Source organism: Stomoxys calcitrans, chromosome 2, assembly GCF_963082655.1.
Source record: "Stomoxys calcitrans chromosome 2, idStoCalc2.1, whole genome shotgun sequence".
In the NCBI taxonomy this organism is placed as follows: Eukaryota; Metazoa; Arthropoda; class Insecta; order Diptera; family Muscidae; genus Stomoxys; species Stomoxys calcitrans.
In genome coordinates this window covers 180,734,903-180,752,519 of record NC_081553.1, presented here as the reverse complement: position 1 = coordinate 180,752,519, position 17,617 = coordinate 180,734,903, and the positions used below count along the sequence as shown (strand labels likewise).

The 17,617-nt window shown below is 41.0% G+C and overlaps 1 protein-coding gene across 1 annotated transcript; it reads left to right on the top strand.

The window, feature by feature from the left end:
• Nucleotides 1–1,912: 1,912 nt before the first annotated feature.
• On the top strand, nucleotides 1,913–3,486 carry LOC131994813 (uncharacterized). The gene is made up of 2 exons (XM_059361706.1): nucleotides 1,913–3,178; nucleotides 3,481–3,486. The coding sequence occupies exons 1-2, from the start codon at nucleotides 1,913–1,915 to the stop codon at nucleotides 3,484–3,486; spliced, it is 1,272 nt and encodes a 423-aa protein (XP_059217689.1).
• The last annotated feature ends 14,131 nt before the right edge of the window (nucleotides 3,487–17,617 follow it).

Genomic DNA, 17,617 nt, shown 5'->3' with positions numbered 1-17,617 from the left:
TGAAGGAAAGCTATTTGACATTCGTGGAACCAGAACAACTAATTGAGATTCCCGAGTTGAAAAAGATGGCTAAGGTAGGTGTCGTAGTAAAAGGAACAGTGGTGTGGGAGAAGATAAACCACCGGAACAAATTTGCATTTTTAAGAAATGTAATAGCCTGGGTATTAAAATTTGTCAACATAGCAAGAAAGGGTCCTTCGAAGTCATTTATAATATACAAAAAAGAGGCTCTTCGGCTGATAGTGCATGACATTCAAAGGGATAGCTTTGCACAGGAGATATCTGCTCTGAAAAAGGGGGCAAATGTGACGAAGTCTTCACATCTTAGAACGCTGTGTCCGTTTTTGGATTCAGATGGTATTTTAAGAGTATGAGGAAGGCTACAAAATAGCAATTTGTCTTTCGAAGCGAAGCACCCTATGATACTTCCGTACAAAAATAGAGTGGTGGAATTAATGCTAGAAGAGGTGCACATTGAAAAGTTGCATATAGGACCTCAAGGGTTACTGGCAATATTTAGGCAACAATTTTGGCCGCTACGTGGAAGGCAACTGGTAAGAAAGGTGGTAAGTAAGTGCAACAGGTGTTTTAGAGCCGAGCCCAGAAATTTGCACCAACTTATGGGAAATCTTCCTGAAGATCGAGTTATCAGGACTAGGCCATTTTTAAATACGGGCATTGACTTTCTAGGACCAATAATAATTCATTATAAGATTAGAGGAAAGAGGACTGACAAAGCTTACGTTTGCGTATTTGTGTGTTTCGCTACGAAAGCTGTTCATTTGGAAGTAGTCTCGAATTTGGCAGCAGCAGCGTTTATTGGAGCTTTAAAGAGATTTGTGGCCAGAAGGGGTTGTCCTTTGAAGATTTATTCAGATAATGGCACAAATTTTGTTGGGGCAGCTAACAGTTTACATGAGGTGTATGAACTGTTTAGGAGCAGCGACCTGACCAAAGACCTTGACGAATATTGCGCTCAACGGGATATTGAGTGGTTAAATATTCCGGCTAGGTCGCCACATATAGGTGGTTTATGGGAAAGCTGTGTCAAATCAGTAAAGAGACATATAAATAGAGTGGTAGAGGGGACAATGACATTTGAGGAAATGAGTACTCTCATGGCGCAGATTGAGTCCGTTTTAAATTCTCGTCCGTTAACCCCCTTGTCAGACGATCCCAATGATTTTAGTGTTTTGACGCCTTCGCATTTTCTCATCGGGGAATGTTTTTCAACAGTTATTGACGGAGAAAATAATAAAAGTTACCAAGGTTTGCGGGGACATTGGAGGGACGTACAGGCGAGAATGGAAGAGTTTTGGGATAGATGGTCCAACGAATATCTGTCCGAGCTTCAAAGGAGGTACAAATGGGTGGAAAAAAGTAAGAATATTAAGCCGGGCACATTGGTATTATTAAAAGAGGACAACCTTCCGCCCCTTTGCTGGAGGCGGGGGAGGGTCATCCGAACTAGAATGGGTTCGGATGGATTGTGCCGGATGATAGACGTAAGGACAAGCAATGGAGAAACGAAAAGGTCGGTTCACAATGTTTGTCCTTTTCCTATCGACGAAGAAGTTGATAATGAAGGGTCGGACAAATCGACCATAATAAGAAACAAAAAGACAATAAATGAGTCGGTAAAATCGGCTATAATTATGAAGAAGGAAAGAAAAAATAATGTTAAAAGTAAAAATATGTTCATTGTAATGTTGTTTATGTTAGCTATTTTTAAGCCAATTAGAGCTAAAGTAGAAATAGTTAATTTTACTGATAAATCCGGCGTCTTCTTTGAGGAAGTGGCTGTTGTTGGATTGACGAAAACTTCCTGGAATATTGTGGCACACGCAAATATGGCTGAATATGTGGCGAGTGTAAAGGCGTGCGGCAAAGCGTCGAAAAACTTAATGTCGAGATGCAGAATATACCCGATATGAAGCAAGTGAGAGTAATTCAGCAGTTGCGAGAAGCCCACGATCACATAATAAATCAACATGAGCTCATAATGTCATCAGCGCCGGTTCGAAGAAACAAAAGATCGGCGCTACCATTTGTTGGAGGAATACTTCGTTCATTATTTGGGCTGATGGATGAGGAGCATGCTGATGAGCTGGTGAGGAGAATTAATTTGGGTGATGCGAACCAAAGTGCAATGTTGGAGCTGATAAATAACCAGACATCGCTTCAAGACATCACCGCGAGAATTATCAAGGAGCAGAACCAAGCCGTTTTCAAAAATATAGAGAAGCTGCGTGAATCCTCCGAGTTGCTGCAAAAGGAGATCGGCACTCTTGAGAATAGAGAAGTTATAATTCTGCGGATAACCGAATTGCTTGCGACATTACAAGAAGTGGAGTCTATTCAGAGAGATTTGATCGATGTGATGGTTAACATTCGGGGCAGTTTCCTTCATGAAATTCTCCCGCTAAAGACATTCAAGCAGCAGATACGTATAATCAATTCATCGGTTGGTAAGAAGCTCCATTTACCAACGGAATCACCAATGGAGCTAGCACAGATAGCTCATGTGACGACCAGGACTACACAAGAGTATATGCTGTTTAATATACGGCTCCCTCTGATCAATGTGGATCACTTTTTGGCGTATGCAGTTCAAGCTTACCCTATAATCCATGATGGAATGTCAGTCCAGTTGAATACGCACAGCAACTACTTAATGATCAACGAAGAAAAGACGTTATTTTACACCATGAAGGAAGACGAATTCACCAGATGCCAAAAAATCAAAGATTTGACGATATGCCCCCAAATACATCCCATCTACAACGCTAGAGAGTCATCCGAATGCGAAGTAAAGCTATTTGTTTATCCAAAAGTCTTTCCAGATAGCTGTGAGTTCGCAATTACAAAGTTTCGTAATTTCTGGAAGCAGCTCCATGTGCCAAATGCTTGGGTTTTCTCTATAACGAAGGGATCATCCACCGACATCAAATGTGATGGAAATCGACAAGACATTGTGCTCCAAGATCAAGGATTATTAAGAATGCAGCCGGGTTGTACTCTTGAAACTGAAGAAATGAAACTATGGGCACACGAGACTTACAAGAGCAACGTCAACTACATATTTCCCCATCTAAACATCTCATCATCCTTACCACCACTCACCCATCTACAACTCAAGAACGATATCGAAATCTACAAGTTGCCAGACATACCGAAGGTAAATAAATTTTTGGGTTTCCCTGTTCATCTGGATACACATCACTTAACGCACTATAGTCTAAGTTTTACAACGTGCATTGTCATCACTGGTATCCTTGTTGCGTTATTCTTTGTCATCAAAAAGCTATGCCATTTGTCCAGCCGGTATCTGCCTGTATCCATCGCCCTTCCCCAACTTAGATAGAATATTCAAATATTATATCATGAATTGTATAAAAATTATTGTATAAAAATTAACGGAGTCAATAATGTGTCACATCGATTAAGTCATGTAATTAATCTTTATATTAAAAATTCTAGTTCTAATTAGCAAAATAATTAATATAAAAATTGAATGATTGGATGTTGGTTTTGTTAAAAGATTGGGATCTTTTAAGGCCGGCAATATGGACAGTTTTGTAAGAACTGTATTCTTAGGTCACACACAGTCAGTTTAATTCTTATCAATTGTTAGGAGATAAAATGTTTAATAATATAGCCAGCAGCATTTAGTCTATAATAGTTTCGTGTTATAAGTTCCCACATGTGGCGTTTGGTGATGTTTGGCCGCATGGTGTGGATATGTTAGAGTATTTACATTAGAAGATAAGACTGTATTTTTATGTGCATTTTGAATGTAGCTGCATTTGTCTAGGGTGGTCTTAAGTGCATCTTTAAATAGGCATATCGCTGCGTGTGTGACCGTATATGTTAAGATATTTGTACATATAGATTTAGGTTTAGAGTTAAGAAATTGATTTTAATAAAGTGAGTTCAATTTTAGTTCGCAACCTGACAACAACTACGTCTTTTTATTATTATCCGCCCCAAGTTCTCCAGTAGCATTTCTTGACATTGAAGGTGTTTTCAATAACGTAAAACCGACGTCAATCGTGAAGGAGTTGGAGTTTCTAAGCATCCGTAATAAAGTTTCTTTATAACTTACTTACTAAAAGATACATTACTGCAGGCTTGGGATCTGTGGATCTTAAAATATGGGTCAGCAGAGGAACACCTCAAGAAGGTGTACTGCCTCCTCTACTTTGGTATATAACCATTAACAATATATTATTATCTCTAAAAGAAAAAGGCGTAGAAGTGGTCGCGTATGCGGATGACGTTGCAATTGCGGTTAGGGGTAAATTTCCCAGCACTCTAAGATATATACTTCAGAGAGCTCTACGTGCAACAGCAAAGTGGGCTACCGAATGTGGTCTAGGTACAAGTCCGTGCAAGCAAAAGTAGTTCTTTTCAGCAGGAGACACAAGTTGCCTACAGTGAAACCTGTCTCCTTGGCTGGAGAGAATGTTCCACCATTTACAGAAAGTGCAAAATACCTAGGTGTTTTGCTGGACAGGAAATTTAACTTCAAATTCAACATTTGGAAAGGGCAAGAAATGCCACTCTTGCCCTATATACCTGTAAGAGAGCCATTGGCAAAATTTGAGGGTTTAGACCGCGCGTCATGCATTGGGTAGTTACAGTACTGCAGTTGTCAGACCTATAATGCTATATGGAGTTGTGGTCTGGTGGACGGCACTTCAAAAGTCCACCAACTGCTCAATTATTAACCGCATCCAAAGGGTTGCTTGTTTGTGCATCACAGCCGCACTGAGGACGACGCCATCTGTTGCACTGAATTTAATGCTATATCTTATGCCTTTGGACATTGTGGCTACCCAAATTGCAGCCACCACCGCCGTGAGGTTAAGGCAGCTTTCCCTTTGCTCATGTGGCGGCTACGTACACTGTGTTATCCTTGATACAATGTTCGATGTTCCAGGCAGAGTGGATTTTACGTTACCTGAGCCGTTTTTTTGACAAAAATGAAAGGATTGGAATTACGATATCCCTGGTAATAGAAGTAAGATAGACTTCTATACGGATGGTCCCAAACTAGACGACCAGGCGGGCTTTGGGTTGTACTCTTAATATCTAGATATAGTCATATCGAAAAGGTTGCCGGTTACCTTGTAATTAATGAAGTTATGGAATGTCTAAAGTGTAATGTCATAATGATGATTGTCAGAATTGGCTTAGATGATATCTAAGACAGCCAGTCAGCCACTTAATCCCTGTAAACGTATTTCTGAATACAACAACCGCGCTCGACTGTCGCAGATCTCTCAATGAGATGGCTGAACAGTTCAAAATTCACCTGTAGTGGGTGCTGGACCACAGAGATTTCCCGGGGGAATAGTAAAGCGGATGAACTTGCGAGACTAGGAACTACCCCACACATTCCAGGGATACTGGAATCTGTGGGTAAGCCTCTAGCGACATGTAAGCTAAGTTTTCAGGACCAGGCACGAAGGACAACGAATGATATCACAAAGATCGGGCTGTGAGCATTTCAAAATTATGTGACCACTATGCTGTCACTGGCTAGAACAGACGTCTCAGTCATTGTGTCCGTCATGACAGGTCACTGTCAAGTCGGTAAACATGCTGTAGGACTGTGAGCATTCCAAAACTATGTGGCCTAATCTATACTTGAAGAAGTCTACTGCTTTGCTGTTATTTTCAAGAACTTCATGACTCGTCACTGTCTAAACGGAAAACATGCTGTCATGCTAAAGGTTGCCAGAAACGACTTTGCAGAAGCTGTGAGGACAGCGAAGAAAAAGAGACTATAGAACACCTTCTGTGTGTGTGTGGCCCGCACTATCAGTTAAAAGGAGTTCCTCTTTACGTTATCATTTCATTGAGAACCTGTCTGATTTAGCAGATGTGAACATTCGAAAGTTATTGGGCTTTTCAAAGCGATTTGGATGGTTCAAGGGTAGGATACCCTTATACCCAAGATACCTATTCCTGCGGTACCACAATGGACGAAAACGACAAAGTGAGTCTGATGGCAGACTGTCACCTAAATCTAACCTAAAACCTCAGCTTTATTTCAAATTTCAAAGAGCTTTCTCTATCTGTTTTCAAGTGGCATAGTTTTTACTAGTTTTTATACCCTCCACCATAGGATGGGGGTATACTAAATTCGTCATTCTGTTTGTAACCCCTCGAAATATTCGTCTTAGACCCCATACAGTAAATACAATATATTCTTGATCGTCATGACATTTTATGTCAATCTAGCCATGTCCGTCCGTCCGTCCGTCTGTTTGTCGAAAGCACGCTAACTTTCGAATGAGTAAAGCAAGCCGCTTGAAATTTTGCACAAATTCTTCTTATTAGTGTAGGTCGGTTGGGATTGTAAATGGGCCATATCGGTTCATGTTTTGATATAGCTGCCATATAAACCGATCTTGTGTCTTTACTTCTTGAGCCTCTAGAGGGCGCAATTCTTATCCGATTGGAATGAAATTTTGCACGACGTGTTTCGCTTCGACTTTCAACAACTGTGTTAAGTATGGTTAAAACCGGTTCATAACCTGATATAGCTGACATATAAACCGATCTCGGGTCTTGACTTTTTGAGCTCCAAGAGGACGCAATTCTTATCCGATTGGAATGAAATTTTGCACGACGTGTTCCGCTATGACTTCCAACAACGGTGTCAAGTATGGTTCAAATCGGTCCATAACCTGATATAGCTGTCATATAAACCGATTTGGGGTCTTGACTTCTTGGGCCACTAGAGGGCGCAATTCTTATCCGATTTGGCTGAAATTTTGCACGAGGTGTTTCGCTATGACTTCCAATAACTGCGCTGAATATGATTGAAATCGGTCCATAACTTGATATAGCTGCCATATAAACCGATCTCGGGTCTTGACTTCTTGAGGCACTAGAGGACACAATTCTTATCCGATTCGGCTGAAATTTTGCATGAGGTGTTTTGTTATGACTTTCAACAACTGTGCTAAGTATGGCGCAAATCGGTTTATAACCTGATATAGCTGCCATATAAACCGATCTGTGATCTTGACTTCTTGAGCATCCAGAGGGCGCAATTCTCATCCGATTTGGCAAGAAATTTTGTACAACGGCTTCTCTCATGATCTTCAACATGCGTGTCAAATATGGTCCAAATCGGTCCATAGCCTGATATAGCTCCCATATAACCCAACCTGTCTATATATTGTAATTTCTTGAGACCCTAAAGAGCACAATTCTTACTCGAATTGGCTGAAATTTTACACAATGACTTCTACTATTGTCTCCAATGTTCAGTTTAGACCGGACCATAACTTCATATAGCTCTAATATTATAGCAGTTCTTTTCTTTTATCCTATGTTTTCCTAAAAAGAGATATCGGGAAAAGAACTCGACAAATGCGATCTATGGTGGAGGGTATATAAGATTCGGCCCGGCCGAACTTAGCACGCTTTCACTTGTTATATATAAGATGTTCATAAATATTTCTCTCAACCTGCTTAATTCGTGGTAGGGCTTAATCTTGTTTTCCTCCGTTAAACTCTACTATACTATACTTCTTTTTTTTTAAATCAGAAAATTTCTTGTGGCAAATGACCATCAATGAGCTGGCTCCTTACTTTGAGCGAAATTTAACAACTTTAAACATAATCCTTCATTCTTTTGTCCACAGCGCATTTGATTTACTCTTGAAGTTTGTCTAATTTTATGGAGGGGTTTCCCACAGGGATTGCTTCAAATTACATTTGACTTTCATTAGATATTTTGTGCATTTATGAATCCATTACCATTTACAAATTCTGTTGCTTGTAGGTTGGCCTTAACTAAAAGTCCTCTAAAACTTTTCGGCTTGGCATGCAGTCATTCAATACCACCCACTGTAACCCTAATGCAGTTGAGCAAAGTGTTGAATGTCGAAGAGCAAAAAGCCAAGACAAACATTTGTCTATAAACCCTTGGTTCAAAGGTGTTCTTTTAAATTTTAGATGAAAAGCTGAGAGCCTAATGAATGCAAGGGAAACTTTTCTAAGGCTATTCATAATCTAGAAGGAGGTATGTTGCAAAGGTTTCCAAAGCTTTTGTGAAGAAGAGATATTTAACATAAGAGATTTGCTTGAATCCTAAGGTGACAAATGCAGGATGTATCCAAGAAACATTTTGTCAAGGACTGCTGGGGAAACTTCTGACAATAAGGAATGCTCTCCGTCCGATAATGCAAAGGCTTTTATGGCTTTTAGAATTATTCTTCAACTTCCTCCCTCGTAAATATGAAAACAAATGCCTTTTGTTCCTGGACACTACCAAAACTTTTTCCTCTTAGAGTTTCTAGATTTCATGTTTGTCTTGAGCTCATTTGCAATGTTGTCCGCTGAAATCTTCCATTGAAGCTATCCTCAGAAATTTAAGTGATTTAAGATTCAAAAATTTAGTTTTGTCGCTCTTTAGACAAAAATAGCTGGTTAATTATTCATGAATAACAGAAAGTTGCACTAAATTGCATGTACAAAGTATACGAAACGATCAAAAAGATTGTCTTGGATGTTATTTCATTATAACTATAATGGCTCTTATTGAAAAACTGCAGTCTTTAAGGAACATTGAAACTAATTTGTTGGTACTATACCAAAAACTTCATTTACGTATCAAATGAAAAGTATGCGGGAGTAGATAACGAATCTGGCATACAAATTCATGTCGAAGTATAGGGCGTCACCCCACTCCCCCACAGAACTCCCAAAAAGGGCACATGTGAACAATCACGGATATATGGGACTCGGATTGTTTGTTCCGTATAGACTGAAAAACGGCAGAACCGATTTTCTGGAAATTTTCGCAAATTGTGTAGGTTGTCGGAAGAGGGACGGACTGGAAACTGGATCGATCGGGACAATATAGATATCAAATGAAAGCTGTTGGAGAGTACGAATATGGTATAAAAATTTGAGTCCAAGTATCCTTTGGGCCGCCCAACCCCAAAACTCCCCCAAACAGACATACTGGGCGTTCATTTCTATAAGGGGCTCAAATGAAAGGTATTCGGGCGAAGATTTTGAATCTGGCATGCAAAATTAGATCGAAGAATAAGGGGTCACGCCACCCCTCAAAAACGCCATTAGACCCATTATGACTTATGGTACTTGGCTGAACCAATGCAAATGCAAATTTTGCCAATAACATTCCACTAAGGAACAGGGGCAAACTTCTCACATATCAATGAGTGCAGTCCGATTCAAGTTTGAGCTTAATGACAAGGGGCCTTTTTTTATAGCCGAGTCCCAACGGCGTGCCGCAGTGCGACACCTCTTTGGAGAGAAGTTTTACATGGCATAGTACCTCACATATGTTGCCAGCGTTAGGAGGGGAAAACCACCGCTGAAAAAATTCTTTTTTCTGATGGTTTCATCAGGATTCGAACCCAGGCGTTCAGCGTCATAGGCGCACATGCTAACCTCTGCGCTACGGTGGCCTCCAACTGATGGCTGAACCGATTTTCTTCAAATTTTCATAGATTGTGTACGTTTGTCTGGACGGAAACATAGGCATAGGAGGCGGACCCTCCCCCTTACCCCAAAAACGCCACCCATATCCGAAAGTGGTCCGATGGGCACAATAAGGGTATCAAATGAAAGGTATTGGAGACCAGAAAACGAATATGGTATTAAAATTTGGGTCCAAGTATCCAGCGGCCCCCCAACCCCAAAACTCCCCTAAACAGATATATTCAAAGTTCATGTCAATATAGGACTCAAATGAAAAGTATAAGGCAATAGATTGCAAATATGGCATAAAACATTAGGTCCAAGGTCGTGGGAGGTCGTACACCCCTTAAAACCCCAAAATGGGCATATTAGCCAACCCTGGCTATATGGGACTCAAAAGAAAGGCATTAGGGAGTAGATTACGAATATGGCATTAAAATTTGCGCTTATCCTCCTAAAGATACATTAAATGGGTTATTTTACCCACTATGAAAATATGAGATTTCAATGAAAGGTTTTTGAGAGTGTCAGAATAGGGCTCAGATAAAATAAGTGGGTGAAAGAAGGAGCAGCGGAGCGGGCTCTATCCAGCTAGTTTGATATACAAATTTGAATTATATATATTCCCCAGAGTTGTCAACATCGGATGGAACAGTGATGAGACAGGGAGACGGTGAAGCATACCTGACATCACTTATCTGACTTTCGACTCTCCGACACCGCCACCAACGTTGGAGCTACAACGGTTAGTGAGGAAGGCAAAACAGGCAGAAAGTGATGTACTAATAGGGTGCGATGCGAACTCTCACCACATTTCGTGGGGTAGTACCAACATTAATAAGCGGGGCCAAGCCCTGGCAGAGTTCTTGAATACTAACGACCTAATAACACTTAATATTGGCAACATCGCTACCATTGTTAATAGGATTAAGGAGGAGGTATAATATCTGACGATATGTTCGGAAAATCTTACCGATGAGATTCAGGATTGGAGGGTCTCAATGTCTAAATCTTTCTCTGATCATCGCTACATTAGGTTAAGAATAGCACGGCCAGCCAAGAAACCGATAAGCTTCCGGAATAAGTTGAAAACCAACTGGACAAAATTCGGAAGACTACTCAGAAGAAGACTTGGGCAAGATAATTTAGATTGTCCTAGCACATAGACTCATATGAAGAAAATCTCAACAGGATTCCGAATGCACTGGTGCACATAAAACGGAAGACTACTCAGAAGAAGACTTGGGCAAGGTAGTTTAGATTGTCCAAGCATAGAAGACATTGACGAAATTTTCAACAGGATTACGACTGCACTAGTGGGGTCTTTCGACGATAGTTGTCCTGTTCGGGAAAGGAAATAAGCCCAAGAAAAACCCTGGAAGACCGGGGAGATTCCCAACACTGGGAAAGAGATCAGCAGAATTTAGAACAGAGCACGTCGACAAAAAGCGGATGTATATTACACACGACTCAAGCAATATAATAAGATTACCAGAGCGGCAAAATGTGCCTCCTGGAAGCTTTTTTGCGAACAGGTCGATAGCGTTAATGACGCCACCAAGATGAACAAGTAAAAAGGCGTTAAGTTTGGCCGGGCCGAACTTTCGATACCCACCACCTCGAGTATATATGCAAACCACCCTCCGTCATAATCCGGTGAAAAATGCATAATGTATGCCCCCATAGCATCTATATCGGAATATGGTTCGATATGAAACAAATTTGTCACGGACATTGAGTGGTCTAATAAGTTCAAGTTCTATTTTGTAGAATAAAATATTGCTTTTTTTGGTAGCCATATCCAAATATCAACCGATCTGAACAATAATACGACATAGATGTCGAAAAGCCTAATATAAGTCACTGTGTCAAATTTCAGCGAAATCGGATTTAAGATGCGCCTTTTATGGGCCCACGACTTTAAGTCGAGATATCGGTCTATATGGCAGCTATATCCACTTGCATATACACCGAAAGTAGGGGGCAAGGGCGAATTTTATACACAAGCCCGGCAAGCAAGTTATGCGACACCAAAGGCCTACAGACCTTCAAACCTTACTTCATTTCGACTCAAACCCTTGGAACGTATTGTGGATACCTTGATAAAGAGTAGGTCATCCAGCGAACTGCTCAAATACAAACAGCATGCCTATGTTAAAGGAAAATCGGTGAAGACCGCCTTGCATGAGGTTGTGCATAAAAAAGAAGAGTCCTTTGATGCCATAACATACACCCTGGCGGTATGCATTGACATCGAGGGGGCTTTTAACAATGTGCGGACCGACACACTGATCCAATCCTTAGACCACCAATACCGGGTAGATCCGGTCCTTAGAGACTGGATAAACCATATTTTAAGGAACAGGTGGATAAATGGATTGCCCATGACACAAATATAAGGGAGAAATTAGCACAAAGCATGCCACAGGGGGGCATTTTATCGTCTTTTCTTTGGGTGACCACCATAAATGACCTATTATGGATGCTGACTGAGGAGGGACTTGAACCCATCTGCTATGCAGACGATGTTTTAATACTTCTAAGGGTTAAGGATCCGAACGAAGCTATGCAGAAGGGCCGTAAGGGTCTTGCATATGGCTTGCACTGGGCTTGACCCAGGGGTCTCAATCTTAACCCAGCGAAGAATGAAATATGCCTGTTTACGAGGAAGATAAAGGTGGGCCAATTTGACGTGGTCCTCAATAATACTATTTCGATAACTGATAAGGCCAAATACTTAGTCACATTCAGGAGCGTACTGATAAAGCTTGGAAAGGGGCCAGAATCCAAGGATAGTCCACTGGCTCTATAGAAGCGTGATTAGGCCAATACTTACTTACACCTCAGAAGTTTGGTGGACTGCCATGGATAGAAAGTGCAAAATAAGGACCATACAAAAGTTTCAGAGAGCATGTAGTCTTGGCATAAGAGGAGCGATGAGGACGTAACTCACTAGGGCACTGGAGACTATTTTTTGGGTTGCCCAAAAAGTAATTGCGGATTTTTCATATAGTCGGCGTTGACAAATTTTTTCACAGCTTGTGACTCTGTAATTGCATTCTTTCTTCTGTCAGTTATCAGCTGTTACTTTTAGCTTGCTTTAGAAAAAAGTGTAAAAAATGTATATTTAATTAAAGTTCATTCTAAGTTTTATTAAAAATGCATTTACTTTCTTTTAAAAAATCCGCAATTACTTTTTGGGCAACCCAATAGATATATGACCCATAGACATACAGATAAAGTGTGAGTCAGCCACTGCGGTTATGAGACTTAAGGCGATGGGAGAATGAATTGAGAATAGAGGCAGCTCATACCATCGCGGTATAATCGAGGCGTCGGTCAAGCCAGTCTTGGCTTGACGAAACCCTAATATTGCTATCTGAAAGACTATGTTACACGAATGGATCAAAGCTAGAGGACAGAGTGGGCCTGGGGGTTTACATTGAGAACCATGGACTGGATTTGTTTAAGCTGCCTGACAATAATACCGTCCTCCAGGAGGAGATCAGTGCGATCACGGAATGCGTGATGTGGTGTGGTACCACAAGGCCGTCGAGTGTGAACATTTTTACGGACAGTAAAATGGGCATAAGGGCAATGAGACCCATTTAAGAAAGGTCACGAACAGTCTTGGAGTGTAATATGGAGATTAACGCCTTCTCTGAGGATGGCACAATCCGCATCGTTTGGTTGCCGGGCTATAACGGAGTAAGGGGAAATGAAAAGGCAGACGATTTGGGAGGACTGTCAATAAACTTTTTTAATCTGAAGCCTTTCGGTCGACGCAGTTCGAATTAAGGGCTTGAGCGACGAACGTAACACTGTGGAACAGCGAAACAGTCAGTAGGACGGCGAAAATCCTATGGGGTGATACGGATCGTGAGAAGACGGGGCTATAACAGAAAGGAAATAAGAAGGAGGTTAGTGTAGCTTTTGGTATCACAACGGGACACATGGGACTACGAGCTCACTTATGCAAAATCGATACGACAAGTGATAGCATGTGTAGGGTATGTGGCAAAGATGATGAGACGTTGGAACTTTTTCTATGTCATTGCTTGGTTTTCGCGGCTATCAGACACCGGTACTTAGGTGGGGACACAATACCAGACATGAATCAACTTAATTAAGGATTTTGTAATTATTAATATCCCTCTTTTCAACCTCTTCCTTTTCATGGCTGGGGCCGCCGTAGCGCAGAGGTTAGCTGGTTTCGAATCCCGGCGAGAACACCAGAAAAATTTTTCAGTGATGGTTATTTCCTCCTTATGTTGGCGACTTTGGTGAAGTACTACGAGTATGGATTTCTTTGAAATTTCTGAAATCTGTTGAAATTTCTTTTCAAAGAGGTGCCGGGCTGCGGCACGTTGTTCAGACTCCGCTATAGAAAGGAAGTCTTTTATCATTGAGCATAAACTTCAATTGGACAGCACTCATTGACATTCCAGAATTTGCCACTGTTTCTTAATGGAATGTTCATGGCCAAATTTGCAACATTAATGGTAATTTAACTTTTATACAAGCTGATTTCCCGATTAGTCTTCTAATGCCCTTAGCTTAAATGTTTGCCTGATTTGGCAGACATTTTTGTAAGTTAAGTTCTTAAAGGTTAGCTTGGCAGTCGGCCATCCGACTCACTTACCATTGCGGTACCATAGCAAAAGGAAAAGGAAGATGATGCCTACAATTTCCTACCGCTGCACCATTCACATCGCTTTAAAAAGCCCAACAACTTGCGAATGTTCACATGCGCTAAATCTCAAAGAAATAAGAACCTAAAGTGGAACTCCTTCCGACTACCAGTGCGGGACACACACACAGCAGATGTTCTATAGACTCTTCTTCCTCAGCATCCTCACAGCTTCTGAAAAAGTTGTTTCTGGCAACCGTCAGTATGTCAGCATGTTCTCCGATCAGACAGTGACCTATCATGACAGACACAATGACTGCGACGTCTGTTCTAGCCAGTGACTGTGAAGCAGTAGACCTCTTCAAGTCTAGATTAGGCCACATAGTTTTGGAATGCTCACAGCCCCCTCTTTGTGACCATCTATCAATCGTTGTCCTTCGGGTCTAGCACTGAAGACTTAGCTTATATGTCGCTAGAGGCATACCCACAGATACCAGTTTCCCTGGAATGTGTAAGGTAGCCAGGCAAGCTCGTCCGTTTTACAATTCCCTGGGAGATCTCTGTGGCTCGGCACACAGAACAGGTGAATGACTATGTTTTATAGTGCACTGACTTCTATTCAGCTTATTGCATACTGATGTTGCAGGGTGTATTGGTTCAGAATACTGGTTTTTGGTTTTTGATTTATCAATGCAACTTACGTTACCCCTTTCAAAGTTCTCCATTGACATCCAATTATGAGATAATGTATCTGGTTGAAACATACAATCTCCAAAATTAGAAAGACAATGAGGTTAAATATTTTAACCGCTCTATCCTCCACTTTAATTTCATATGCGTGTCGCCACGTTGCTTTGAACTGGTAACCACTTCTATGACACTGCTGTCCCTGACAAACCATTAATCTGCAGGAAACCGACAGGAAATAGTGTCACATACAGCCGGAAGAAGTGGTCGTCGCCCGAACCAAGCAAACTCTTCATTCTCTGCATATCAAGCGTTGCTGCTCTGCGTCAGACAATAAAGTTTTAGATTTTTGTCCCGGCACATCCTTCTTATTCGCTTCGTATTGAGTTCCTGTGTCCAGTGTTATTTTTTTGAAAATTCCTATTCTTCTCTGCCTCCCTCTAACAATACTCCTGCCTTTGTATGGTGTTATCAATTACATTGTTTAGTGTTGTGTTATTCTTCTTCGTTCACTCTTGTGCTCTGGCATACATTCTTATCGTATATCCAACCAACACTTTTTTCTCTGGATTTTTGTTTTTTGCTCCTTGGCCATTGTGTGTTTTTATTTTCATGATGTTGTTGTTGCTGTTGTTGCAAATATATCCTGATTTATGCAATTCTATGCAAACATGTGTGTCATCTTTTACCCTACCTACCCTACTGACATAAAACCACAGCCCTTCCTTCCTATTTTGGGTGTGGTTATATGGTTGACTTGAACTACATGCAAAAAAAAATTGACAGACTAACTTCTAACAAGTAAAAAGGCGTTAAGTTCGGCCGGGCCGAACTTTGGATACCCACCATCTCGGGTATATATGTAAACCACCTTTCATCAAAATTCGGTGAAAATTTCATACCTTATACTCATATACCTCATACCGATCTGAACTATATACGACACGGATGTCGAAAAACCGAACATAAGTCACTGTGTCAAATTTCAGTGAAATCGGATTACAAATGCGCCTTTTATGGGGTCAAGACTTTAAATCGAGATATCGGTCTACATGACAGCTATATCCAAATCTGGACCGATTTGGGCCAAGTTTCATAAACATGTTGAAGAGCCTAACACTAAGCACTGTCCCAAATTTCGGCGAAATCGGACAATAAATGCCTCTTTTATGGGCCCTAAACCTTAAATCCAGAGATCGGTCTATATGGCAGCTACTTTCAAATCTGGACTGATCTGGGCAAAATTGAAGAAGGACGTCGAAGAGCCTAACCAAACTCACTGTCTCAAATTTCAGCGAGATCGGACAATAAATGCGTCTTTTATGGCCCCAAAACCTAAAACCTAGATATCGGTCTATATGGCAGCTATATCCAAATCTGGACCGATCTGTGCGATATTGCAGAAGTATGTCAAGGGGCTTAACTAAACTCACTGTTCCAAATTTCGGCAACATCGGGCAATAAATGAGCATTTTATGGGCCCAAAACCATAAATCAAGAAATCGGTCTATATGGCAGCTATATCCAAATTTTAACCGATCTGGACCATATTGAAGAAATATGTCAAAGGGCCTAACACAACTAACTGTCCCAAATTTCAGAAAAATCGGATAATGAATGTGGCTATTATGGGCCTTACACCATAAATCGGAGGATCGATCTATATGGCAGCTATATCCAAATCTAGACCGATCTAAGCCAAATTAACGAGGGATGTCGATGGGTCTAAGACAACACACTGTCCCGAATTTCATCAAAATCGGATAATAAATGTGGCTTTTGTGGGCCTAAGACCCTAAACCGGAGGATCGGTCTATATGGCAGCTATATCCAAATCTGAACCGATCTGGACCAAATTAAAGAAACATATAAAAGGGCCTAACACAACTCACTGTCCTAAATTTCAGCAAAATCGGACCATAAATGTGGCTTTTATGGGCCTTAGACCCTACTTCGGAGGATCGGTCTATATGGCAGCTATATCCAAATCTGGACTGATCGGAGCCAAATTGACAAAGGATGTCGAAGGGCCTAACGCAACTCACTGTCCCAAATTTCAACAAAATCGGATAATAAATGTGACTTTTATGGGCCTAAGACCCTAAATCGGCGGATCGGTCTATATGGGGGCTATATCAAGATATAGTCCGATATAGCCCATCTTCGAACTTAACCTGTTTATGGACAAAAAAAGAATCTGTGCAAAATTTCAGCTCAATATCTCTATTTTTAAAGACTGTAGCGTGATTTCAACAGACAGACGGACAGACGGACGGACATGGCTAGATCGTCTTAGATTTTTACGCTGATCAAGAATATATATACTTTATAGGGTCGGAAATGGATATTTCGATGTGTTGCCAACGGAATGACAAAATGAATATACCCCCATCCTTCGGTGGTGGGTATAAAAAGTGAGTTTTTTTAAAAAAGTAGTTTTCAAATCGGCCGAGACGGGATAACTACGAGCACCATAGTGAATGAGAGGCTTGCCACAATTCGCTTAAAAGCCAAATTCTTCAACATTAGCCTTATTTGTGCCCCTGCCCCGACGGAAGACATGGTCGACCAGACCAAGGATAATTTCTACGAACGCCTAGAGAGAAAGCATGACCGCTGCCACGCTAACGATATTAAAATCGTTCTGGGAGATTTTAATGCGAAGATGGGGAAGGAAGACATCTTTGGTCCAATAGTCGGAAAATTTTGCCTTCACAAGATAACATCCGATAATGGGTTAAGGCTAAGAGATTTCGCAGCGGCAAAAAACATGGTAGTAAGCAGCAACAGATTTCAACATAAAAATATTCACAAAGCCCCATGGGTGTC